Here is a 24,068-nt window from a genome sequence, read left to right on the forward strand (position 1 = left end):
ACGCCGCTTTGCTCTCGCAGGCTCGGAGGCGGCGGGCGAAGCCCCGAGCCGGGAGCGAGCTCCGCCCCGCTCCGGGCTGTGGGAGCGGGCCCCAGGGGGTCCCGGCGGCGGGCGGAGCCGTGCCGGGGGGCGGCGGGTCCCGCCCGCCCCCCGCGCAGCCATTGGCGGCGGCTCCGCGCTCCCGCCCGCCGGCCCGGGCTGCCCGCGCTTATAGCGGCGGGAGGGGGCCGCCGCGCCCGGAGCCGCCGGGATGCGCGCCGCGCCGAGCTGGGCGCTGCTGGCCCTGGCGCTGCCCGCCCTGGCGCTGCCCGCCGGGCGGCTGTCGCTGCTGCCGCACGGCCAGGAGCGGGGCGACGCCGAGCTGGAGCCCGGGGACGATGCGCGCTCGGCGGCGCTGGAGCTGAGCACGGCGCTGCGCTTCTACGGCGCCGCCGTCCGCTCCCTCTACGTGAGTGTGGGGCCGGGAGGGCGCGGGGCACCGGTCGTAGAGGCTGTTGGGGGCTCCCCGGGGCACGGGGGTTGTCGCCTCTTGCCGTGGTGCTGCCCGGGTTTGGGTTGGTGCCGGTTGGTTTTGACGCCGGTTGTGTGAGTGCCGTGGTCAGAGGTCAGTCCAAAGAGCTTAATTGTTCCAGTTGTGTTCAGTCGGGTATCGGGGCCGTGTTAATTCCCTTCTCGCACCGTGGCTCCTGCCGATTCTTTGCGGTGCACGCCGTCTGTACTGGAGGCGATGCAACAGGCAGTAGGACTGTAGAGAGAATGTAATGGGTTATCCAGAATGAACACCATCGCCAGGCGTTTTCTGTGCTCCTGCATAGCGTCTATGTCCAGCTAAGAAACATCCTCGTCATGGTCTGTGTTTTGTGTGCTTCAGCATGCCAAAGTCACAAAACTGAAACTATCGGTGTCTAACCAAGCAGCCTGACATGTCCAAGATTTGCACCTCTTAGCACTGGAGCGCTTTCTGCCCCTAAATGTCTTGGGCAGTCTCAGATGCTCATTGCTCAAGGGTCTCTTGGGCAGGGGAAATCCACATCCAAGAGCAATTGCAGGCTTTGGTCTGCAGGCAGACCTCAGCCACGCGTGCGTGCCTCATCATAGAATCTGCATCCCAGAGTTGTGTGTGCACGTTTATAGCTAATGGAGGGCGCTTAGTATGTGAAGGTGGGATTGAAAACAGATTGTCTGGAGCAGAGCTGCTCAAAAGTAGCCAGAAAAAAATGTCTAAAATGGCAGCATGTCTTCAGAACGCCGCAGGAGTACTGGCTGTTTTATCATTGCCTCTTTTACCCTGAAGCCTCATCTAGGCTGGCAGTTGAAGATGCTAACTAGCATATTTAGAAAGGTCTTAGTAGGGAAGGCCCAGTGCGTTTAGTGTGTTAATCTGATCCAAGTTAAAACCCGCCTCCCTGTCCAGATAAACCAACGTGCTTTAGCACCATGGGTCTAAGATGCAACCTTGGGCACTAATCTACATGGAGATGCTTGGGAAACTAGACCACCATGTGGCTGCAGTCATTCAAAATTTGATGTAGTTCCCGTGTACTTCGGTCCATTTGATGGGTATTCACCTAAGATTTAATATGCTTGCATTACACTGAATTGTATTAATGCTGCCACTTAAGTTGTGCTATTTTTCCTTGTTCACACTGCCCCTACCTAGATAAATCCTGAAATCACATGTGAAATCCAAAATTCTGAGGGTTCAAGTTATGCCTGTGTGGAAAGTGGGTGTTGTTAACCGAGGCTGGCAGTAAAGACGAAGTAATTCAGAAGTACTAAGTGGAGTTCAGACTTCAGTTTGACCCTTAGTTCATTGTCTTGTCTTCCATACTCTAAGTTTGGTCACTGATTAGCCAACCCAAGTGAAAAATACACTTTTTGAAGCACAGACATATTCTTGAAAGATAGCGGGCTGTGTATCCAGTCACTGAGAAGCAAAGATAACATGTCAGATAAGTGACAGAAAGGGGACAGAGTTTTCAAAGAGCAGTAAATTGGTTAACAACACTAGGTTTCTTTAATGATCTTGTTACTTGCCCATGCCATAAAACAGGAATGGTTCTAGTTAGTTTTTGTCTGGAAGAATACCCATATAGAGGCTGTTCCAGAATCACTTTTAGGGCTCTTTCAGCATGATTTTTCGGTACTAAGGATGAGTGATTTTAATATGGGCAAAGTCTGATAATGAATGGTATTTCAGTATCAGTCTACATAATATGCAGAGGCTTTTAACTTGCATTTAATCTGTCTCAAGTATTGCAAAACAGAAGCACAGTACAAACTGTATGGAGGTAGGAAAAGGAGAAGTATATCTGTTAAGGAAATGTATTGAGCAGTCTTAAATGCACCTTCACAGTACACAGTTTTATTGTATGTTGGCAGTGAGTACTTACTAAGCTCTATGATGTTACTCAGTAAGCAGAATTTACCAAAATATTGCTCGTTGATAGTAAATGTTATCAAGCTAGTACAATTAACATGTGATATCAGTAGAAATACATCATAATACATAAAGGAATTCCTGGATCAGATTTTGAGTTGTTGCGATGAAATACATCTTTCTGTATGGTTCATCAGGATAATGTGATAAACTTAGCTTAATTTTTTGAGTGCTTGATTTTTGCAAGTTTTGCCTTCAATCAGTTGAAAATTCATGTGTGGTCTCTCTCTATTTTTTCCAACATTTGAGAAGCTGAGTTGAGTTAGCTCTACACATGAATAAAAAGGCAAGGAGTTCTAAGGAATAATTGTTTAGTTTCAACTTGTCATAAAATCCCTGGCAACAAAACTTTTTTCATAGACGGAAGAGAGAACTTTTATTTAATATAAGTGGAAACAGACTTTCACGTACTGTAATCTTCAACATGGTGTTTTCCTTTGCAAGATTTATAACATTGAATCCTATCACTAACCCATACTGATATATTTTTTTTAATAGCACACTTTTATTAAGGCTTTTTCAGTTTACACTAGGGCTCACTGATGTGGAAAAGTTAAAGGATTAGGGATTGCTTCCTTTTAGGGAGAATCAGAGTCCTTTAAGGCAAGCTTGGATCAATTTTTTAATCGTTACTTTTATTAACTTCCTAAATTAATAGCTGATCATGTTTGTATTAGAAAGTTTTGCTGTTTTAAGTCAACTGGCTCTTCATTATACAAATAAATTAAATTTTTCTAAACTTTCTTGTTCAGAAATATACAAGTCCTCAAAATGCCTAGTCACTGAACAGGGAAAAATACCTCATTTGTTTGACACTTTAATTTTTGTTACACACACACAGATACACTTTTTGTTTCAATAGAAATACTTTGTTACTTTGGACTTCCTTCTCCTCGCTTGTTTTTTCAGGGTGGACCTATAATAGAGTGTGTGTGATTTGTCCTGCTACAGACCACAAATGTATGTTAACTATGTGTGTAATCCAGAAGTTTAATGTGCTAAAAATACATCTGTGTTAGTTCCTGTCAAGTTAAATAGTATTATACCCTAAAAGGAAAGATGTACCGTCCAGCTGGTCTTTAGACAACGCCCACCTGAGGCCTTTATTTTTTTTTCCCTTTCCCTTTTGACAGGAATGATACTTTAATGAAACCCTGCATTTACCCTGAATTACTTCTCTTTATTTTAGGGTTCACACTTTAACTTATCTTTGTGACCTTAAAAGGAACAGGGTAAAGTTAAATCATACCATTTACCATGTTTTTCAATATAAATGTGTTGTTAAATCTGAAAGCTAAAAACATTTTTTCACTAATGATGAACGTTCTTTCTCTACACTAAAAATCTCTTCGCAAAGTGAGCAGTTTGTGTATTTGTTTTCATTTAATGGCTTGCAAATGTTTTCTGGGTGATAGAGTACTTGCAACCAAACATTTTCTTAATATTTAAAACTGAACGGTCACATTTATGAGCTACAAACAAATGAAAACGGGGTTGGCATTTTTGCATCTTCTTGATAAAATTACTTGTTGCATTTAAGTTTTTAGCCAGATAGGAAATGAATAGTCAGAAGCATGCCCCTAATAGGTGAAAAGAGGAAGACCAAATTTTAGGTCATTTATTCTGGTCTCTACTTTGTTCTGTAGTATTAACTAGTCCTGATTGTATTTTCTCTTAATGTTATTTTAATCTCTGCCTTACATGGGGGACCATGCAGCCGCAAAGTCTGCACACACCAAATCTGATGAAGAGCATGGAATTTGTTTAAAATACTTCAAACACCAGTCATCTCTCACAAGAGGATTTAGAGTTGGAGTAGGGGTGCTTGTGTACAAAAAGCGTAAGCAAGGAGAAGGAAGGGAAAAACTTCTAATTTACTCTAACTTTATTAGTTTAAAGATGGAGTGCATCTCCTTGCTAAAATGTCTTAGCAAGCAGACTGTAATGCCCACCACCTTCCCTACTGTCTTCCAGTGGCGTAGTATAATTGGTGGCTTTTAATTTTTAGGGTAGGTTTTAGCTTTTTTTACAGGGATACAAGGTATTTTCTAGTGTACAGATGTTGCAGAAGTTCTGTGAAACTTTCTGGTCTAGATATCTGTTGCATGTCTGCCTGCAATTGCAGGGTCTAGACTGGGGTAACCCATGCTGTCTTTAGTTCTATATTCCTAAAATTCATACTTCATCTTAGGATCTGTGGCCACTGTTAAGTTACAAATGATTAGAGGAAAAATGATCACAATATTCAGCTTCTCCTCCCCCTTTCTAACACGACCTGCATTCCCATCATGCTTGTGCAGATTATATACTGCTTATATACCTTAGATATACTGTTCATGCATAAAGCCAACTTCCCATTTTTACGTGATCTTAACTTTTTTAGTATTTTTCACTGTAGCAGCTAATGAAATTATACGGTCAGCATATGTCAAGCCATTTTTAAAGTAAATTCTGATATATTGTGTGAACTATTTGCTAAGTTTAGCTCACGATTTATGCTAACTAGTATACAGTTATATACCAAGCTGATTGACCACTAACCTGTGGCAGGGGGCATGCTCTGACCCCCCAGGTAGCCAACGGAGGGTTCAAGGTATAGGTGTGTGCTGTATATGAAGGGGTGAGTTGTAGCAGGAGTTCCTGTACTACACTTTTTCTGATTTGCTATATGTAGTAGTAGCACTGGTGGTCCAGATTCTAAAGGATGCTGCCAAGACATATGTAGCCAACATCCCTGACAGGTTTGCACAGCCTGTGTCTTGAATAATATATGTAGTACCGGCCTCCTTTTTTCCAAATGTGTATGGTAGAAAAGGGGAAGAAATATTTGGAGACAATGAGAATGATCAGAGGCGGGGAACAGCTCTTGTACAGAGAGTGTGTGAATAGGCTGGGGGTCTTCATTCTGGAGCAGAAATGACATAGGGGGAGAGACTGGGTCGGATTTGACTGTATGTCCCAATACAAAAACTAGGGGCCATCAAATGAAGCTGGGAGCCAGACTGAAAACAAACAAAAGTAGGAGAGACCTCAGGGTATGAGTCACAGATCTGTGGAATTCCTTTTTAAGGGATTTTGTGGATGCATAAAGTTTATATGTGTTGAAGGGAAGACTTAACAAATACATGAAGGAGATCCACTGAGGATGAATAAACAGTCAAACCACAGGGAATCCCCTTGAGCTGAATGTGGTCGGAGGCTGGTCGGAGGAGTACATGCACATCCTTCTTTTGTTCTGCTGAATCCGTAAGCTAGCAGGTACGGCTGGGGACAGGCTACTGGGCTAGATGGCCTTGCGGTCTGAGTCACGGTGGACGTTCTGACCCTCTTCCAAGCACTCATAAAGATTGCATAATGTTGTGAACGTCTCGACCGTGTGAAAAGATCCAGCAGCAGTTTGTTCTTCCATTCGCAAGAATCCCTGTGAGTGAGATAAATCTGTGGGAGACTGCAGTTTTAGTTTCATAGCTTGTGGTGCCAGCTTTGGGACTTCTGTCCCTTTCTGAGTCAACTGCGTGTGTGGCAGCAGCTCTAGAGTGGTGAGTGCCTGGCTGCCTGCAGGTAGTCAGATGGGTTCTGTTATTAGGTAGTCAAACACTTGGAAATACATTTGTATGTGGCTGATTCATACAGTGCCATAGACATCTGGAAGACAAAAAACTGTGTGAGCAGTTTATGCACTGCCTCAAGGCCTGACACCTGTAGTCTTGCTGCTTCTGTGTGTGTGAGAGTCGGCTCTGGTGTGCCAAGGGAGTTTGGCTGTCATACTTGGACATGCCCTAGCATCTACCTATACATATGTATGTATTTATTTCGTTTTTAGTCAGAGGTCGTTGGCCACGAGTCATCATCTCACTGACCAGTTAAATCACATTGAGCCAGTAGGTATGCATTTTCAGAACAAGAGTTTCACTTATATAAGTTAATGCTTTTTTTTCTTTTTTTTTTTTTTTTCCCCTCCAAGTAATAGAGCCAGTTTTCCATATGTCTGTGTCATCAGTTGTAAGGGAATTTACAGGGTAACCTCTATCTGCTTTAGAAATCCTGTCTCCTAGCCTCTCTAGCCTCTGATATAGGAGCTGTGCTCACTCTGTATCTTAAGAGTGAGCAGCAGCTTGTTGCAGTCAACCTTGCACAGTAGCAGAGAAGTTCCTAGGAGGATGATGAGGATGATTGTAGTGAAGTGAAGTGAAAATTAGAGCAGTCCTGGCCAGGCAAAGAGAAATCTGTACATTTTCCCAGACTTCCACCCAAACTATTACAAGATTTAAGCATGGAGCAGTTTTTTGGGTGGGCATCTATGTGTAGATTAGTTCTTTGCTCAGAAATTATATCAGCTTCTGAGGCAGTGCTGTAGTAGCAAGGAAAACTCTGCTGACCCTGCTGACCTGTTTGAGTCCTGACTCCCTAACCAAGTTTTCATGGGGATGACATAGCCTGTTATGACGCAACTTATGTGTGTGTGTGGGACAAGACAGAGCTATGCGGTTTCTCCTTTCCCTCTGGATTTTTTTTTTTTTTCATGAGCATCAGACTTTCTTAGGAATGGGCAGCTTTCTAAACCGTCCAGGTTAAGCATCCTCCTCTGTCTTCATGGTAGAAGTCCAGATTCCCAGGGGGTATGCTATGACTTTGATACAGCTTCTCTGTAGTCTGCTCTGCTTTACACCAGGTAAGAATCTAGCTTGCTGGTTAACCAAAAAAGTAACTATTGCAAATACTTTCTTCATCCTTACCATCCCCAGTCATGCAGTTGTAAAACTGCTGTTCAGGAGAGCAACAGCTGAAAGCGAGAAGAGCTTTTGATCATCTGGGATGGTCTGTACACAATTCTTGACAGACTTACAGAGGGGTTGTGCTGGGTCTTGGTCTGAGAAAGACTTGGAAACTCATGAAATGTGGTGGTTATTTTTATCTTCATTAGAAGAGGCAATAAGTGTCTGAAAATTAAATAGCTAAAGTCTTTATCTAGGGAAAAAAGGTTGGTCTATCCATAAAGTAGTCCTCTGGGTTTTGGCAACTGAAATCCCAGGACTCCTGACATGGGATACAAAACAAAAACTTGAAAAAAATTAGTTACTTTACAAATACAAGATTGACTTTTGAGTCAATTTCTTTTGGAAATGCAATGAAAATATTGTGATCTAGAGCACATAGGTGTGGGAGACAGCCGTATGAACAGTATCCATCTTATAATTTCCACCTTTTTATTAGGTTGCCACTAATGGGATTATTGCAGTGAATGAACCTTCAAGTGAAGAAAAATATCTTGGTCAATTCCCAGTAAGTTTTGGGGCTATTGCTCCCTTTATGGCTGACCTGGACACAACAGATGGACATGGAAATGTGTATTACAGAGAAGATTCATCCTCAGATGTCTTGCAACTTGCATCAGACTATATCAAAAGAGGTTTTCCTGAGACTACTTTTGATCCCAGCAGTGTTGTTGTTGTTACCTGGAAGCTCGTGGCTCCTTACCGGGCACGGGAAGAAGATCATGCTTTGGAAGAAAAGGTGAGCTTTAAGACATGTTGGACACATGTTCAGCTGAAGTGTAACACCGTAACCTGTTGTTTTGAAGGCTTGAATTCCTTTGTGTTTAAATGAATCCTGTACAGTTAAGAATGTATTTTGTTGTTGAAAAGGCTGTAGCAAAATAGGAGTTTCCAGAATTTTTACTTGATTTTTATTTTACAGTATTTTATTCATTCAAAAGAAAATGCTTGAATCTGCATAGCTGATTTCTTTGTATTCCCTGACAAGTCTTACTTTGAATGTTAAGTGTGATGTGGTAATAACTGGAATAGTAGGGTATCCTGCCCTCCATCTGTGCAATATAATCCAGTTGGCTTGCATTTTTCAACAGACTCTTAAGTCATTTTGACATCAAACTATCTAAAATCTGATAGGTATATGGACTAATAGGAACTTCAAAGTGTGAATCCCTTTTGGACAGATGACATTGCATTCACAAAAAGGTCATGCTTTGCAGCTGGTATTGAATGAAGAAGCAGTTAGAGGTTACTTTTTGTATTACTTGAAAACCATTTTCCCTTTTTATACTGTGTTAGGTACTATCCTGCAAAGATATGTAACTTTATGCACCATAATAATCCCAGCTGATAAGCCTGCTCACAACGTATGAAGTTGAGAACATTACCACAACTTAGCAAATCTTATTTTGTCAAAGATTAATTTCTTGTGCCTAAATTGACACAACCGTTGTGTTCACAGTAATGATTCTGCACTCTGGTGGCAACGAATAGCTGATGTCTGAGATACTGTCTCAGTGGTTCCTACAGTATGTGGGAGTGTTCCTACAGGAAAAGACACTTGCAGCGACATGAAACTTGAACTCTTCTTTAAATATTGTTTACAGAATTTTTCTATTGAGTCTAGCACATCACTCTTTATTTTAAGGAGATGATATAACATCCTATGCACGTTACAGAACTTAGAATTGCTATGTTTTAGACAACCTCTCTGGCTATTTCCTAACAGATTTAACTTAACTTTGATAATGCTTTCTTTTTAATGTTTATGCATGCTAAAGCTAAAACTGCCTTAGCAAAACATAAGTTTGTGTAATACTGATTTCTCCTAGCAAGTACATGATGCATTGCGTGTGATGGAAATTCTGATTTTGACTTTGTGTTTTAAATAATGTTATTCTGTTGTCTATCTTGACTATTTTTCCATGAGTAAATGGATGTTAAATTTTTTCCACAGAGAAACACATTCCAGGCTGTTTTAGCCTCTTCTGACTCCAGTTCCTATGCTATTTTCCTTTATCCAGAAGATAGTTTGCAGTTCTATAGTACATACTCCAAGAATGATGATGGAAAGATTCCTGCTATGGTTGGCTTTAGTCAAGCCTCTACAAACTACTACTTTTGGGAAAAGCCAGGATCCTACAATGTCATTGCTAATGATGAAGACAGCATTAGAAACCTGCACAAGTATGCTTTTTTGTTTAAACTCCTCAAGAAAACATCAAGGAGTTCCATGTTTTTCTTAATTGTAACATGAGTTAATGAGAAATAATAAGATCCCATTAGCCATTGCATGAGAAATCGCAAAGTCTGCCACTGATAAATATCCACCCTCTTGAGGAATACGAGGACTTTGGTCTAATTTGTCAAAAGTCCATAGTTCCATTGTCACTGGTAGGAGCTGCTGTTACCCTTAGCCCTTCTAAATATAGGATCACTTAAGACTTTAACTCTTTAGAGTCTATGCTGGGCAGTCTTTTTTTGAAAGAAGAAGGGAAGGGAATGAATTAGAAGGTTCTAGTAAGTGTTAGCAAGATCTTTGTGGCCCAAGTATCTCCTTCTGTTCCCATCACTTTGGAGACAAGGTGGCTATAAAATCTTAAGAAGAGAGCTCTGGGTGTGGAGAAAAAAATGCTATCAAAACTGTCAGGGGTGTTTTATAGCTGAATAAACTGTACCTGTAGATAAGAATGTAGATAAGATAATTTGACAGGTCTGTCCTGATATTTCTCGGTGAAGGATAACATTTTCTGTAGGCTAGAAATACCACACAACTTGTGCTTGATCATTTTGATTTGGCATATGCTTCTTTTTGATAGAAGCAGCAATGCTGGGAAACAAGGTGTCTGGGTGTTCGAGATTGGTAGCTCATCTGACAGTATTGTGCCTGCCAAGATCAGCGATGTTTTGGAGAGCCTAGAGTCCAATGAACAAGACCAGGAGATGACTTCAAAACCATTTATGTCAGACTATGGCTCCACTGAAATAAGACAGCAGTATGTCACCAGTAGTACAGACAGCACAGAAGAGGATCAGCACCACGTTACGTATAGTGTTCCTCAGCTAGCTGCAGAAGACCTCCTGACTTCATACCAAGATGTAACAGGAACACCTTCGACTGAGTCTTTTTATAGTCATCAAGATTTCCCGACAGCAAAAGCTCCACCTCGCCAGTTCCAGGTCCAGCAGTTCCCCCCGCAGCAACCCCAAGTCATAGATGTAGAAGAATTTGATGAAACTGGTATAGGTAAGGTCTTTTGTACAGCTTGGGTACTTCTAAGATGGATAGGCTGCAAAAAAACCAGAGATGTGCAAGGAATTGAACTACTAAAAGAATAATCTGTTTCCTTCTCACTACGTTCATATCTGAAAGTCTGGACACATTTAATAAGTTTGTGTTATTCATTGAGGTAGTTAACTTGGATGTCACCTCAGATTCAGATCTTGCCAGTCTAGTAAACTAGTGTCCCAGTCAAGCTCACAGGAGAGCACGTTTACAGTGTGTCTGTGGAACCTGAATCTCTCCTAAGGAGAGCTTCCTATAAGGATAATTGTATTCCTAAAGCTGATGCATTCTTAGCAGCAACTGATCTTCCCTCCTCTTTTGCCCAGAACTCTTGTTAAAGGTATGATCTTAAGTTTAATAGCTGCTTGAAGTGGCTGTTCCTGGTAAGGATTTTATGATCAGTTCTACTGAAACCTAGCTTATTTCCTTTCGTAGATGTGTTACTGAATACAGGTGATTTAACGAAGGTTGGGAATAGTAATTGCAAAAATTGTTGGCTAGGGTTTCATGGCCGTAAGTTTTACAAGGGTGGGATGAGCGATTCTAACTTCTGAGGAAGTGTTTGTAGAAAATTGAGAACAGTGTGACTGACTGCCCAAATGTTAATTGTTTCTTGAAGCAGGTGTGAGAATTGCTATCTCCATGAAATAATAGCTTAGGACAATTAGGATTACAGGGTGCATCAGTTGATGCACTGTCCTGGGTACCGTACTGATGTGTTTTGTTCTGAGGTTGGAAAAGTTCCGTTCTGCTTTGGTTTGGAAACAAGGACAGGTCAAAATTATCGTGTATTTAGTTTCGCCAAGACTGTTTAACTGATATGCATTAATACAGATCTGCTGAAGCCAATAGAATTAAACAGTTTTCTAACACCTGAAGCCCTGATATTTTCTGCAAAATAGTAGACTGTTACTTGCATATTGCAAGGTTAGCAAAAATAAATTGTAATTGTTTTCCTTAAAGATAAAATTAAAAAAACTGATCAAGTTAGTTTAGAGGTATTTTTAAACTAAACCAGGGATACGTGAATACGATAGTAATTACTTGAAGTATGAATGTCTGGTCTTATATTCTACAGTGTTTCGCTACCACACAGATGTCCAACAGACGTGCGCTAACAACCGCCACCAGTGCTCTGTTCATGCTATTTGCAAAGATTATCCCAACGGATTTTGTTGCAGTTGTATTGCTGGTTACAAAGGAAATGGCAGACAATGTGTAGCAGAAGGTAACTTTTTTGAAAATTAGGTACCTATGCAGTAATTGCACATGGCATTCTTGAATGAGGTGACCTGTTTTCAATACTGAAAAAGACATGGTTAAATACTTCTTGAAAGACTTACCACTGAGATATATTGAAAAGTACTTTAAGTGAGCTATACTTTCTAAAATGGTAGGGGTTTTTTGAACAAAGGAAATTATTTTGTGTGGTCAATTATATACATTATGCATGTTAACATTACTTTCTAGAAAAAATAAACTCTTACATAACTGACATAATTTAATAGATAGCATAACATCCAGTGTTTATTTCTAGAATTAGTTGTGAAGTTCCAAGGTGTTATAATCTGATGTGGTCCCCACTCTAGAAATGGACAGTTCAAAGGGGATGAGCAAGTTAACTTTGATCATCAAACTAAAGAGCATGGCTCCTCTTTGTCTGACTCTTAAGCTTCTTTAGTAAAGGGCTAATCTGCCAGGTTTTTGTTAGATACCTGTTTAAACTTTGTTCCTGTGTAAAATCCATAAAGGAATTTCTTATGTATACAGTCGTAATCCTCATAGCGATTTGACTCAGAGTATAGATGCATTTCAACAACTAAAATAGCTGGCTGCAGACTTTGTGTTTTATGAGGCAGGAAAGCAAAACCTACTACTTAGCTTTCAGTTCATAAAATTGAGTTTTCCAGAGAAAGAAAAGAAGGATCTAATGATAATGGAGATAGAATAGGTTAGAATAATAGGTCAATTATGCTAACACCTAATGGTGTTCGCCTCCTAATAGGGTATGTACAAATTTACATTCAGTAGGTATTGATTTGAAGTGTGATCTTCAAAAGAAGTTTCTGCATGCCACTTAGTGTCAGAGCAACTGTAACAGCTTAGTCTGTTTATGGAGTGATCCTTGCAAACAAAATTGTTAATTGGGATAAAGGGCATCTCTTCAGGCAATTTTGGCCACTTCGTCATCTGTATAGTGACAACACACACGCGCACGCACACGCATGCACCTATGTACGTAAGCAAATTAACACACTGTTTGTAGGCAGTTTCCTGTATGTTTAATTCTGTGACCATTTGTTTGCCGTTTGTTTCAACACTAATATCTTTGAACACAGTGAACGCTCTGAACACCGTTCCTTGGAGAGTATGTGTGAACTGTCGTTTTGTTCTGATGTATTGCATTGATTTGCCAGGTTCTCCTCAGAGAGTCAATGGGAAGGTCAAAGGAAGAATCTTTGTAGGAAACAACCCTGTTCCAGTTACATTTGAGAACACTGATCTCCACTCCTATGTAGTGATGAACCAAGGGCGTGCCTACACTGCTATCAGCACAATCCCAGAGACTTTGGGGTATTCTTTACTGCCTCTTGCCTCTATTGGAGGTATCATAGGATGGATGTTTGCTGTGGAACAGCAAGGATATAAAAATGGATTCAGTGTTACTGGTAACTTCTACATTAAAATACTGTTAAAAAACTGTGGTATGCTTTCCTCTCTCTTGAGAGAAATGTGTATTCAGAAGCAATATAGGATGAAAACATGTTTATTCTGAGCTGCAAATGGATTGCTTTGTAATCAAACTTCTCGTCGTTTTTCTTGTTTACAATGTGTAGGTATTGGGCTTTTTAATTTACCATTGGTGCACAAGCACATAAGTCTGTTAAAAAGAAGAATGGCTTGGCCAGTTCCTGTGCAAGGAAGAGATTATTAAAAAGGATCTGATTTTTGGTACTAAGAGTGTACAGAGGTACTGAAAAAAGCTGCCCCTGCATCTACAAGAGGTCTAACGTTAATTGCCTGATTGTACCAACAGAGCAAAACAGAAATTAAAATCTGACCTGTTGAAGGTCTGAAATTCTTAACAGAAGCAATTCCTACATGAGATGCAAATGGTTCTGTTAACTTATTTGAGGGAAACCCCAGTTCACAATTACAGCTTTTCATAAGAGTTGGAGGCCAAATTTGGTTGGTTGTGCACATGAATTCAAGGGGTAGATCCAATCTGTTCTAGGAGAACATGTGTTTCTTTTTAAAGTTTTATCCTTTACAGCCCTGTACTATGAATTGAGTTGAATATAACTTTTTGTTTGGGGGGTTTCTTGGATTTGGTGTGTTTGAAGTTTGTTCTGGCATTTACAACATACATTTCACTTGGTTTTGATTTGGAAACACATGTGCTGGATTTTTTTCTTTTTTTTTTTTTTTTTATAACTCACTGTATTCCTAATGGAGGTTTTCTCTAAAATGTACAACTCCTTTGCCATTTTAACTGGTAGGATAAGGCCTACTATTATTAGCTTTGTTGGAACTTCTTTTTTAATGTAAAAAACCCTGCTTCTTCAGGCTTGCTTGCAATTTAGCATATTCAGTGCTTAAGAAAAGATAGTTTCCTTGCATTATCCAAGGATATTATCAGTATATCTCTGAAAGTTATTTCTGTAGAAACCCAAAACATTAGCAATTATGCTGCATCAAAGCTTGCAGAAAGTAGTAATTTATATTTTATCCACTAGAAGCAGTACTTTGAATAGAAGGATTCAGAAATCACTATTAAATGGTTTAACTGATGTTTCTTCAGGTGGCGAGTTTACACGGCAAACTGAAGTAACTTTTCTTGGCAACAATGAGAAGCTGGTTATAAAGCAGAAATTCAGTGGAATCGACGAGCACGGTCACCTTACCATCAGCACAGAAATGGAAGGCAGAATACCTGAGATCCCATCTGGCGCCTCAGTCCATATAGAACCATACACTGAACTCTATCACACTTCTAGTTCTGGTAAGGTTCCCCAAGAATGAAATGATAACAAAGTGCACAGTTCTCAGCAGAGAGTAAGACAATCTGAAAAACTTTATTTTATTCCCTTCTGAGCAAGTGTACTTAGGACCCTTTGATTTCTAGAAAGTTGCTTTTTGCCTCATAGGAACAGGTCCCCCCAAAAGGTGGATTTTTGTGGGACAATGCAAATATTTCTAATCTTTTTATTGAAAAAAAAAAAAAGTGAGTTTAACTTTCTCTGAACTGATGTTTGCAAAACACTCTTGATTTCCCTTTTCATTGGTCTTATTTTCACACTGCTAATGGCAGTCGTATGAGTTGCAAAGCTTTTTGTAGGGTCCATGGCTCTTCAGCAAGAGCTGTACTGGTGTATACCTTTTTGTGGTAATGTCAAGGGGGCTTTGGTCTTGTCCGATGAGACTGTGCAAACCAGTTATTTACCAGTATGTGTCACGTAAACTGCATTGCAGTGACTGTGCCTTGTGTTAGTAACAAGCATTTGTCAGTATTATTTGAGCTGAATTTGAACAACTGACTGGAAAACTAGGAGCATCTTAATTCCCTTATCAGTATTTCTCTCTCCTCTCTCTCTTCCTCATCTCAGACTCTGAGATTTGGTAAGAGAGCCATTCTTCATTTCACTATTTACAGGGGAATGTCCCTTCTTTTGCTTTCCTCTCCCTGGATAAAATTATGGGTATTTCAACACAGCAAAACCCAAGTGTGGTTGGAGTGTTGCTGCCAGCCAGCCCAGCTGCCAAAGAGCAATGAAGAGGAAGCAGCCTGTGGTGCACCCAGGTGCACATGAATACTGGAGAGAGTACACTTTGCTCCAAGGGTGCACTTTGACTTTTAAGAGATAGCTGAAAATGGTGTAGGTGCATCACCACTGCCTTATATCCGCTAATGTCTGGCTTTGGTAGCCAGTGATGAACCCCTCTTGCTGCTTTGCCTGTCCTTATGGACTGTGAGGAGGAGGAGCTGAAGGCAGCAGGAAGCTTTGGCTTCGTGCTGAACAACTTCAGAGTTTTGGAGGAGTTTGGGCAGCATGTGCTCTGTAGAACGCATCCCTTCTTGGCAGAAATGCTGTCTCCATGGAGGAAAAGTCAAGGGCTGGAAGAAGGCATCCTTCAGACTGAATTTGATTTACCAGTACTCAAATAGTTATTCTTCTGCTCTCCCATGGCATATCTGACAGACCATTACTTAGCAGAAGTCCAGCTTTTTCCAACTGTATCAACTGGATTGATACAAGTGTGTTATGGTGTCCAAATGAGGAATAGTGGAGTTCTGAGGAGCTTTCTGTTGCTGGGAGGATCCACAAGCCCAGATCTGCTTTGAAGAGTTTTTGTCACAAATTTTCACAATATAGAAAACTGTTGTGAAGCGTACGGGAGCTCTCAGACATGCATCTTCTTCAGGACTCTGTCAAAATCCAAGGCCAATAGACAACAGTGAACTAAAAATGGGTGTAGTTTGGTGCTGGCGAGGTGGCTCTTGTCCTTCCTAGCTTATAGATCCATTATGTAAATTCATTTAAAGAATCCTCTGAGTTTCTTGAGTTGAATTTTCCTTTCTTTACCTGGTAACCCACAAAGTAAAGTTAAATTTTTAAAATATGTCAAGATAAATTATACAACTCATTCCTCAAGGGTGTGATATCATGAGAAAAGAGCAAGCCTGGTCAAGTGCCTATTCCTTTGCATGGTAATACATCCACTTTCATAGCTGCTTGCCTTCAAAATTTTTATTTGCACTACCCTGTCTACAGATAGCATTGGACAGAGTATTTTTGCTCTCTGTTCTGATCAGCGTGTTTGTTGCCGTGTTGCAGTGATCACTTCATCATCCACCAGGGAGTACACAGTGACAGAGCCAGAAAGGGATGGGGTTGCTTCCACGTACACAGGTGCCTATCAGTGGCGACAGACCATCTCATTTGATGAATGCATTCATGATGACTCTCACCATGCTGCTTCTGCTACTCAGCAGCTCTCAGTGGACAGTGTGTTTGTCCTGTATAACCGAGATGAGCAGATTCTGCGATATGCTATGAGTAATTCCATTGGCCCAATCAGTGGTATGTATGAATTGGAAATCTTTCTTTTTCTCTTTTGTGAGTAATTAAGAGCAGGCTTCTATATTTAGCCTGTCTTAGCTGGGTTAGATTAATGAGTTATATTAATTCATTGCATTAGTCAGTAGATGTCCAGGTCCATCAATTAGGAAGAGAAAAGAGACCGTTAAAAGTTTGTATTTTCACATGGGGAAGGGTATTTAAGTGATTATCTCCTCTTGAAATTTAGCAGAGTTTTTGTCTAATTCCTTGAAGCACTCTCAGTATACCACCTTGAATCTATTGCCGCTGAGATAGTTTATCTTTACGTAATTTATAGTTCCTCTGTTAATGAATATTTTTTGTATTGTCAGAGCAAAGGGCAAAAGAGGGGAATAAGATTTGCTGTTGAAACAGCTAGTTTCTATAATTTATCTTGAAACATGGCATTTCATCTTTGGAAGGTAGGCAGCCTATGAAGTGTATTTTTTTTGGATGATCTGTCCAAGTTTGTCTGTTTGCACTAAAATCAGAAAAAAAGCAAAGGAGCAATTTGAAAATGCACACCAGATGAGTACAAGAAAAGACTGTTCTCACTGTTGTTTGTTACAAAGATAAAGTTCTGCTAATTAAAATGAACAAACCAAGCTGTTAAGAATGACATTTTGGGTCTAATGTTAGTGGCTGGAAGATGCATTATCTTTGTCAGTCTTGCTCTTTAGAGAAGTTTTTGTGGCTTGTCTATTTTTTAACTCGGCAGTCCTTTGCACAAGTAATAAGGAATACAGGTGCTATTGCCATGTCTGGGATTCATGTCCTGCATATCACCTGCAAGTCCCCTTTTTCCTGGTGCAAAAAGTATTCTCTTTCCTTGTTTCGTGTGCTCTACAAGCAGCCTCCTTCTGGGCCTTAGCTGAGTGCTATTACTTGGATAGGGTCGTCATGGCTAAATATGGTCTCTCTTGTCAGATGGTTCTGCTGATATTAACCGGAATCCTTGCTACACTGGTACCCATAACTGTGACACCAATGCGATATGTCGTCCAGGAACTGGAAATCGTTTCTTCTGTGAATGTTCAGTTGGCTTCCGTGGAGATGGAAACGTTTGTTATGGTATCAGAAAACTTTAATTACAAAATTATAGCTAATGTAGAATTTGGTTTACTTGGGATGTATTGATCCTCAGGACTAGCCATTCCAGCAAAATTAACTGTCCTGAGAGGCTGGTTTTGGGAAGGATAGGTTGGAGGCATGCTGGGGTAGCTGACGTATCTCAATAATCAAAGTAAGAAAGTTTGACTGTCTTGAAGGGTCAAATTTGGATATGTTTTGCTAGCTTGCAAAGCATCTTTCCTACCCAGTTCCTCTTTTCATAAAACCTGTGGGAACTTAGCTGTGAGAAGTTTACTGTAATGCAAGTTCTGGTTAAAATGAGTCAGCTAGCTTAACAGTTCTTGAGGGAGATGAGGAATGGCATATGCACATGTCTACAGAGCACAGATATGTGGAACCCATTGAAATCATCTCTTTCAGGATCTGCTTTGAAAATCCCTTCAGTTCAAGGAGACTTTTATTTCCCAGCTCCGTCCAGCTCTGTATTCTTAATGTATCTGGGTTTTGTTTTATAATCAAATCACAGCACAAATACTTGTTTTCAAGAGGTGAAAGTGTGTATTAATGAAACATGCATCATCCCTATTAGTTAACTGAGTTGGTTTTTTTTAATAAAAAAACCAAAGCACAACCCTTCCCCCCACTCCAACCCTTAAATCAACTTGCAAATGAAAATAACAGCATCACACTGTCCCTTCTACTCCTCTGGTGCTGTGACTTGAGCAGCAGTGGATTAGAGATGTATATGGATAATGAAAGGAGAAGTCTTTGCTAAAGTTCATGCTCCCCCAGTAGTCGTCACTGCTTCTGATCGCCTTGTAGGCTGCATTTTCTTTCTCAGTGGCTCCTCCTTCGTCATTGATTTCCTGTCCCTTCCCCTTATTATTCCATTATGGAACTTCTTCTGGGTTTTTTTGGTGCAGATTAGCTGAGGACACAGTTACTTGAAAACTTATTTTCAGGTTACTGACACCTCTTAAGAGGTATGGTCTATCCAATATGTGGTTTAAATACACAAGCCTGCTATTATTCAATGGTTGCACAGTTTCTGTTTTTCTGGCATCAGTATTAAATGCATCTTTGTAATAACTGTAATCCTTATAATATTCTAGACATTGATGAATGTTCAGAGCAACCAGCTCTATGTGGCAGCAGTGCAGTCTGCAATAACCAGCCAGGAACCTACCGCTGTGAGTGTGTTGAAGGATACCAGTTTGCAGCAGACGGGCAGACTTGTGTTGGTGAGTTTCACATTTCTTAAAAGCACTGCCCACCGGCTTTCAGACTGTGATTCATCTCACAGAGACAGAAAACAGAGCTTCAAGGATCTGTGCTGACTTCTAACATGAGTTGAATTTAGGAGTTCATGCTGCAGTTAGTGATTACAATCCATTAGGTAACTGAAGAACGTGCCTAAAGTACTTTGTTTTCATCTCATAAAAATTCCCACTCAGAATGTCTCCAAATAGAAAGCGGAAATGATTATTGAATGCTTCTGTCCTTTCTGTACCATTATTTAGCTGTAGATTTCACATGGAAGTAAAATTCAAATCTGTAAAAGAAGAAAAATTAAAGTGAGCAGTTATTGTGTTAGTATTTCACAGCATCTCACTTTCAAGATGACGTAGGGCTTTTTCTGCATTTTCTGTAGTGCTGTGCTTTGGCTTTTGGGGGGTTTGGGTTTTCTTTCTTATATCCAATCCAGAATTAGATTTTAGTTACAGATTCATCCGTTGGACAAGGCAGTGCACAGGTCTAAACCAGTGTGTCTTAGCTATTGCAGGGTATTCTGAAGTGGTAGTTAATTGTGCTGAAAAGGAATTATAACTACAGATCATTTCACTGTTAAAATCTTTGAGATTTGGAGGAAATCTAGCTGGTTTGTTAATGGACCATTAAAACTTAAAATTCAGTAGTTGTCACTGAATTAGTTATTTAATTTAAAAACTTTTTTTTTCTGGAGGAGGCCTGAGTTAATCTGTACTTGCTGGACTAAGGTTGTCCTAACGAGGGATATTTTTTCCTGTTTGTTTTGTTTTTCACTAAAGTTGTAGAAATTCCATTTGGTAGCTGGCAGAGTTGCAAGATGATTATGTGGGATATGTATTGAAAGTAATTTTTCCATAAAGAAAGAAAAACCATGAGCTTTACTCTCAAGAACATTAAGCTGATTCTTTTGGGTGTCATTCATCTTGCAAATTTCAAAAGCTAAATAAAAAAATCTACAAATGGCAGATAGAAGATGGGTAATGACTCTACTGCTAGAGACGCAACTGTCAAGATAGGATATAGGTTATTTTTTTTTTTTTTATTATTTAGAGTTTTTGTCTTTGCAACCTGACAGTAATCTGTACTGACAAAACCTATACGCACTCTTCCAGTATGGTTGGACCGGTTCCTGTTTCTTTTGGAAATAACTGATAACAGCTGAGGATTATGTTTGCTTCTGTCATGACTGCTTTGTGGTGGCAGCTTAGTTACTCTTTGAGCTAATGCATTCAAGTCTTTCCTCATTATAGCCAAGACTGTTCTTCAGCTAAGACTGAGGAGCCTTCATCTTATAGCAGAAAGTTGCATTACTTCCCTTAAGTGTGTGACTTTGCATGCTGCGTATTACCTTCCATCACAAGGCCCATTTCTCTGCTCCAGTAAGAATTACCATTCATGTCTGCTCACAGTGCACCTTAAGTCTCTCCTTTGTTGCAGAACAGTTGGAAAAAGCAACTTCTACCAGGACACTGGAAGGGATAGGGTGAGATGTGGAAGAGTGGCTTTGTGTTCTTTCCATTATGTCCACCATTGCCCTTTTGTCACTTGGACCTGAAAGGGAATGTTCTTCCCTCCAGCCATGACCTCACTGGCTTCACTCTACCACTTTCCCATGAAGCTGTTGTGTTGCATTTCTAACAAGTGCTAAGTAATTCCTTGCCCAGCTTGAAGAACTTCAGTTTGATCCCTTCCTTCAGTCAAAAACAAACTTTGCATCTGTAAGACTGAAGAGAGGGAAGATGAACTCTAGTTTCCCAACAGACTGAAAATAAATGTCATGGTAATCTTGTTCCCCTTTCCACAGGGGAGGATTTTATAACCCACAGACAAATTGAACCCCAGAAGGGGCAACAGCTACCCTCTTTGTGCTTTTGCAGGTTGCTCTGGGATACCAGCATTGACTCAGCTTTTCTGGAACTGCAGCTTTTTCATACCAGCTGTGTGACTCACTGGATAGCTTTAGAAGAGAGTTGTAAATAAATCCTGTTCTCCTATTTATAGGCTGAGGAATAGGAGGATGTGGGGACTCCCTTTGAGCTCCAACCCCAAATCTTATGCATTTATAATGCAGTTCTGAATAGATTATTTTGTAATCTAAAACTGACTTCATCAAACAGAACAGATAAAAATGATTCTAACAATGATGTCATCTCCAGAGAAATGGAGAAAACAGCTGTTTACAGATCTGGCTCTGATGGCAGATTTTTTGTTGTTTCCATGCTGATACTGTGGTAATTTCCATCTGTGTAGTGTGATGAAAGGAGCATTGTAGAGTCTTGTCTTGGTCCCCTGTCAGTTCCTCGTAAGAACTGTGTAAAGAAAGCCTCAGTGGATGCTCTGCTACAGCAGCTGGAAGTCTGTTCGTAGATGTACACACTGCAAACTCCCGTATTTCTAGGCCCAAAATTTTTGTAGTATTTTGCCTCTTCCTATTTTAAATAGCATGGTTTCCTCTCCTCTTCTCTGACCTAACAGGTAAGCATAGGCAGGGCTCCAGCAACTACCTAAAATAATCTGTGTGTAAAGCAGTGCAATGCCTTCAGAGTCGCTGCTGTCAACAATGAGAAAGTTAAGAAAAGCTGCAGGACTGGTCCCAGCTTCCACTGTTGGTCAAAAATGTCTCCAATAGTTGACAAATGTGTTTATCTCCTATTGAGTGAGTCACAGCTCCTATCTGTTGCCAAGTGACAACAGCCCTGGGTCAGTGCTCGGTTAGTGTAGTGGGATATCTAATAATTCCCAGTGCAGTGAACTGGCCACTTAGCTAACATGTGAGGTACCTGAGATGCCTTACATTTCTTCATTCAGAACTCCTTTTTATAAACAAAACTGTCACGGATATTAGTATCTGTCACTGTGGTAGCCTTTCTGCCCTGTTCTATATTAACAAACACCTGTGAGGTGCTGAGGACAGTGAGTTCCTTGTAAAACATTATTAAGAAGATTTAACACCAGTGAAAGGGGAGATCTTGGCAAAAAAAAATCCCAATTCCCAAACAAAAAAAACTCAGTTTCCTTGTTTCATTTCTCTTCTGTATGCTTTCACAGCTATTCTTCTCTCCCTGTAAACCTATTATGAGCTTCAGACTTTATGGAGGAAAATTCAAATTTTCATCTCTCTTGTACATCTAACCTGCAGCTGTTGAATATGTTGTAAACCACTGCCAGACAGGCACACACAGTTGTGACATTCCTCAGCGCGCTCAGTGTGTGTACACCGGAGGGTCCACCTACATCTGCACATGCCTCCCTGGCTTCTCTGGAGATGGGCGTGCCTGTGAGGGTGGGTAGCACCATTTATTGTGGCATTTTTATACTCTTTATTGCATGACTTGGCTGGTCATTGCAATGTCCTGTAGTTACTTGTGATTTAAAGTAGGAAATTTCATAGTTTAAGTCCCTCGGGCAGGCATTGCATTAAGCTTTTGTCCTTTCCTCACCTCACTTTTGAATTCACTCTTCAGTGTTCGAGCTACAGAAGGTCCAAGATGAGGTAAGTGCAGAAATGGCAGTAGTTGCAGTTAGCAGACCAGATCTTCATCTGCTAGAATTGTTTGCACTGTATTCATTTATATTACTAAGGTGGTGAGGCGTGATTCTCAGACTATGTAAATAAAGTTATATTCTGTCTCATGTCAATTGGAGTGCAGTGGGGGAACGTCTTTACCTAATGACATGTTGGAAACATTGCTGGCCAAATCCTACTTCTCTTGCTGTGCTAAGTCTTTTTCTTGAGAAACATGGGCATATATTTCTAAAACACTGTGCGAGTTAATAATGCTAGTTTCCCATCAGAATAGCAGAGTGCAGGGACTTGAGAGGCAGAACCTAAAATACAGGCATGCTTTTTTTTTTTTTCTCATTTGTATTTCTGTATAGATGTTATTCCAAAGGTCTCTCTCTAAGTCTAATCAGATATCCTAAAATAGGAGCCTGAAAGTAATATGGCAGGTTTGCACTTTAATTCATCACTCTGATTTGTCCATCAGGAGGAACAGTTACCTGAGATTGATCTTTTCTTTTACAGATGTAGATGAGTGTCAGCAGGGCCACTGTCATCCGGATGCTTTCTGCTACAACACTCCTGGGTCCTTCAGCTGCCAGTGTAAGGCAGGTTATCATGGAGATGGTTTCCGGTGTGTGTTAGGAGGTAAAATTTTACAGTCCTTGAAAGCTGGACCAGAAATATAGTTTAGGAATTGGAGGATATATGTTAATTTGGTACCTCTCTGGAACAAATTGTGTATTGTTTTATTAGGGTCTTTATTCTTTCTCAGGTCTTTCAAGTTTTGAACGTCACCAAGTTTGTGTCAAAAATCTGTATCTTGACTGTTATCACTTTTCCACGATACCCTGTTCAGTGTCCACTTTTATGTTTTGTTTGTTCTATCCTCAGCAGTTCTCAGCCCCAAGCTGATACTATCTTTTGAAGTTGCCTTATGTAAAGGTTTGACCACAAATTGATTTGATTTGCATACACAGTAGTCACTTATAAAATATCTGGAACTGTTGGCAATGTAAATGAAATGCAACAATTACAGGAGAAAAGTGAAGGATGAGACCAAAGTACCTGCACTGTTGTCTGCAGTGGGATCTAGATGCCTACACGCCATGTATAGCCAGCAAGAGTCCAGAAATACTAACTCCAGTTTCTAACTAGCACTTAGTTATTTCTGTATTTACCCAGCTTGTTCTCTTATTTAGCAGGAAGTTCTTTACCCTGCCATACTTCTGTTCTTGCATGGTACTTTGGGCCTTAAAGTATAAAACTCCTGATCTTGAAGGTATGCTTTAAAAAAATGAAGTAAGGAACACTGAAGTGCAAAGTAGCGTTGTTATGGTTACTTTAATTCAAAAGCACGGCAAACCTATGGGATAGCACCCAGGTTTTGCAGAACAGTGAATGTTTTCATCCAGGAAATAAAGCCTGATTTCTGAGTATATTCAAACCCAGTTCTCCTGCTTCTAAGATTCTTGCTGTTGGGCAAAAGACCCTGCACCCCTCAACAGACTGAAACTCAAACTGTGCAGCCAAGAGTAAGAAAGGCGTAGGGCCGAAGGGAAAGAAAGCAAGAAACACTATGACTGAGGCGGAAGGCTCTTCATAATTCAGCTTCTGCACTGTGGTC

General features: G+C 40.5%; 1 protein-coding gene across 2 annotated transcripts in view; it reads left to right on the plus strand.

Annotated features, from left to right (window-relative positions):
- Positions 1 to 235: 235 nt before the first annotated feature.
- NID1 (nidogen 1) overlaps positions 236 to 24,068 on the plus strand; it is a 46,693-nt gene continuing 22,860 nt past the window's right edge. Inside the window, exons 1-12 of one of the 2 annotated variants that reach the window (XM_052806134.1) lie at positions 236 to 448; positions 7,655 to 7,954; positions 9,170 to 9,399; positions 10,032 to 10,459; positions 11,577 to 11,726; positions 12,916 to 13,167; positions 14,301 to 14,501; positions 16,336 to 16,581; positions 17,527 to 17,670; positions 18,783 to 18,911; positions 22,079 to 22,222; positions 22,967 to 23,089. In XM_052806134.1, coding sequence (XP_052662094.1) covers positions 251 to 448; positions 7,655 to 7,954; positions 9,170 to 9,399; positions 10,032 to 10,459; positions 11,577 to 11,726; positions 12,916 to 13,167; positions 14,301 to 14,501; positions 16,336 to 16,581; positions 17,527 to 17,670; positions 18,783 to 18,911; positions 22,079 to 22,222; positions 22,967 to 23,089 — 2,545 coding nt within the window. In that variant the 5' untranslated portion in view covers positions 236 to 250. The remainder of the gene's footprint in view (positions 449 to 7,654; positions 7,955 to 9,169; positions 9,400 to 10,031; positions 10,460 to 11,576; positions 11,727 to 12,915; positions 13,168 to 14,300; positions 14,502 to 16,335; positions 16,582 to 17,526; positions 17,671 to 18,782; positions 18,912 to 22,078; positions 22,223 to 22,966; positions 23,090 to 24,068) is intronic. The other variant, XM_052806135.1, reaches the window with a different exon arrangement.

The sequence above is a fragment of the Harpia harpyja genome, chromosome 13 (genome assembly GCF_026419915.1).
Source record: "Harpia harpyja isolate bHarHar1 chromosome 13, bHarHar1 primary haplotype, whole genome shotgun sequence".
In the NCBI taxonomy this organism is placed as follows: domain Eukaryota; kingdom Metazoa; phylum Chordata; class Aves; order Accipitriformes; family Accipitridae; genus Harpia; species Harpia harpyja.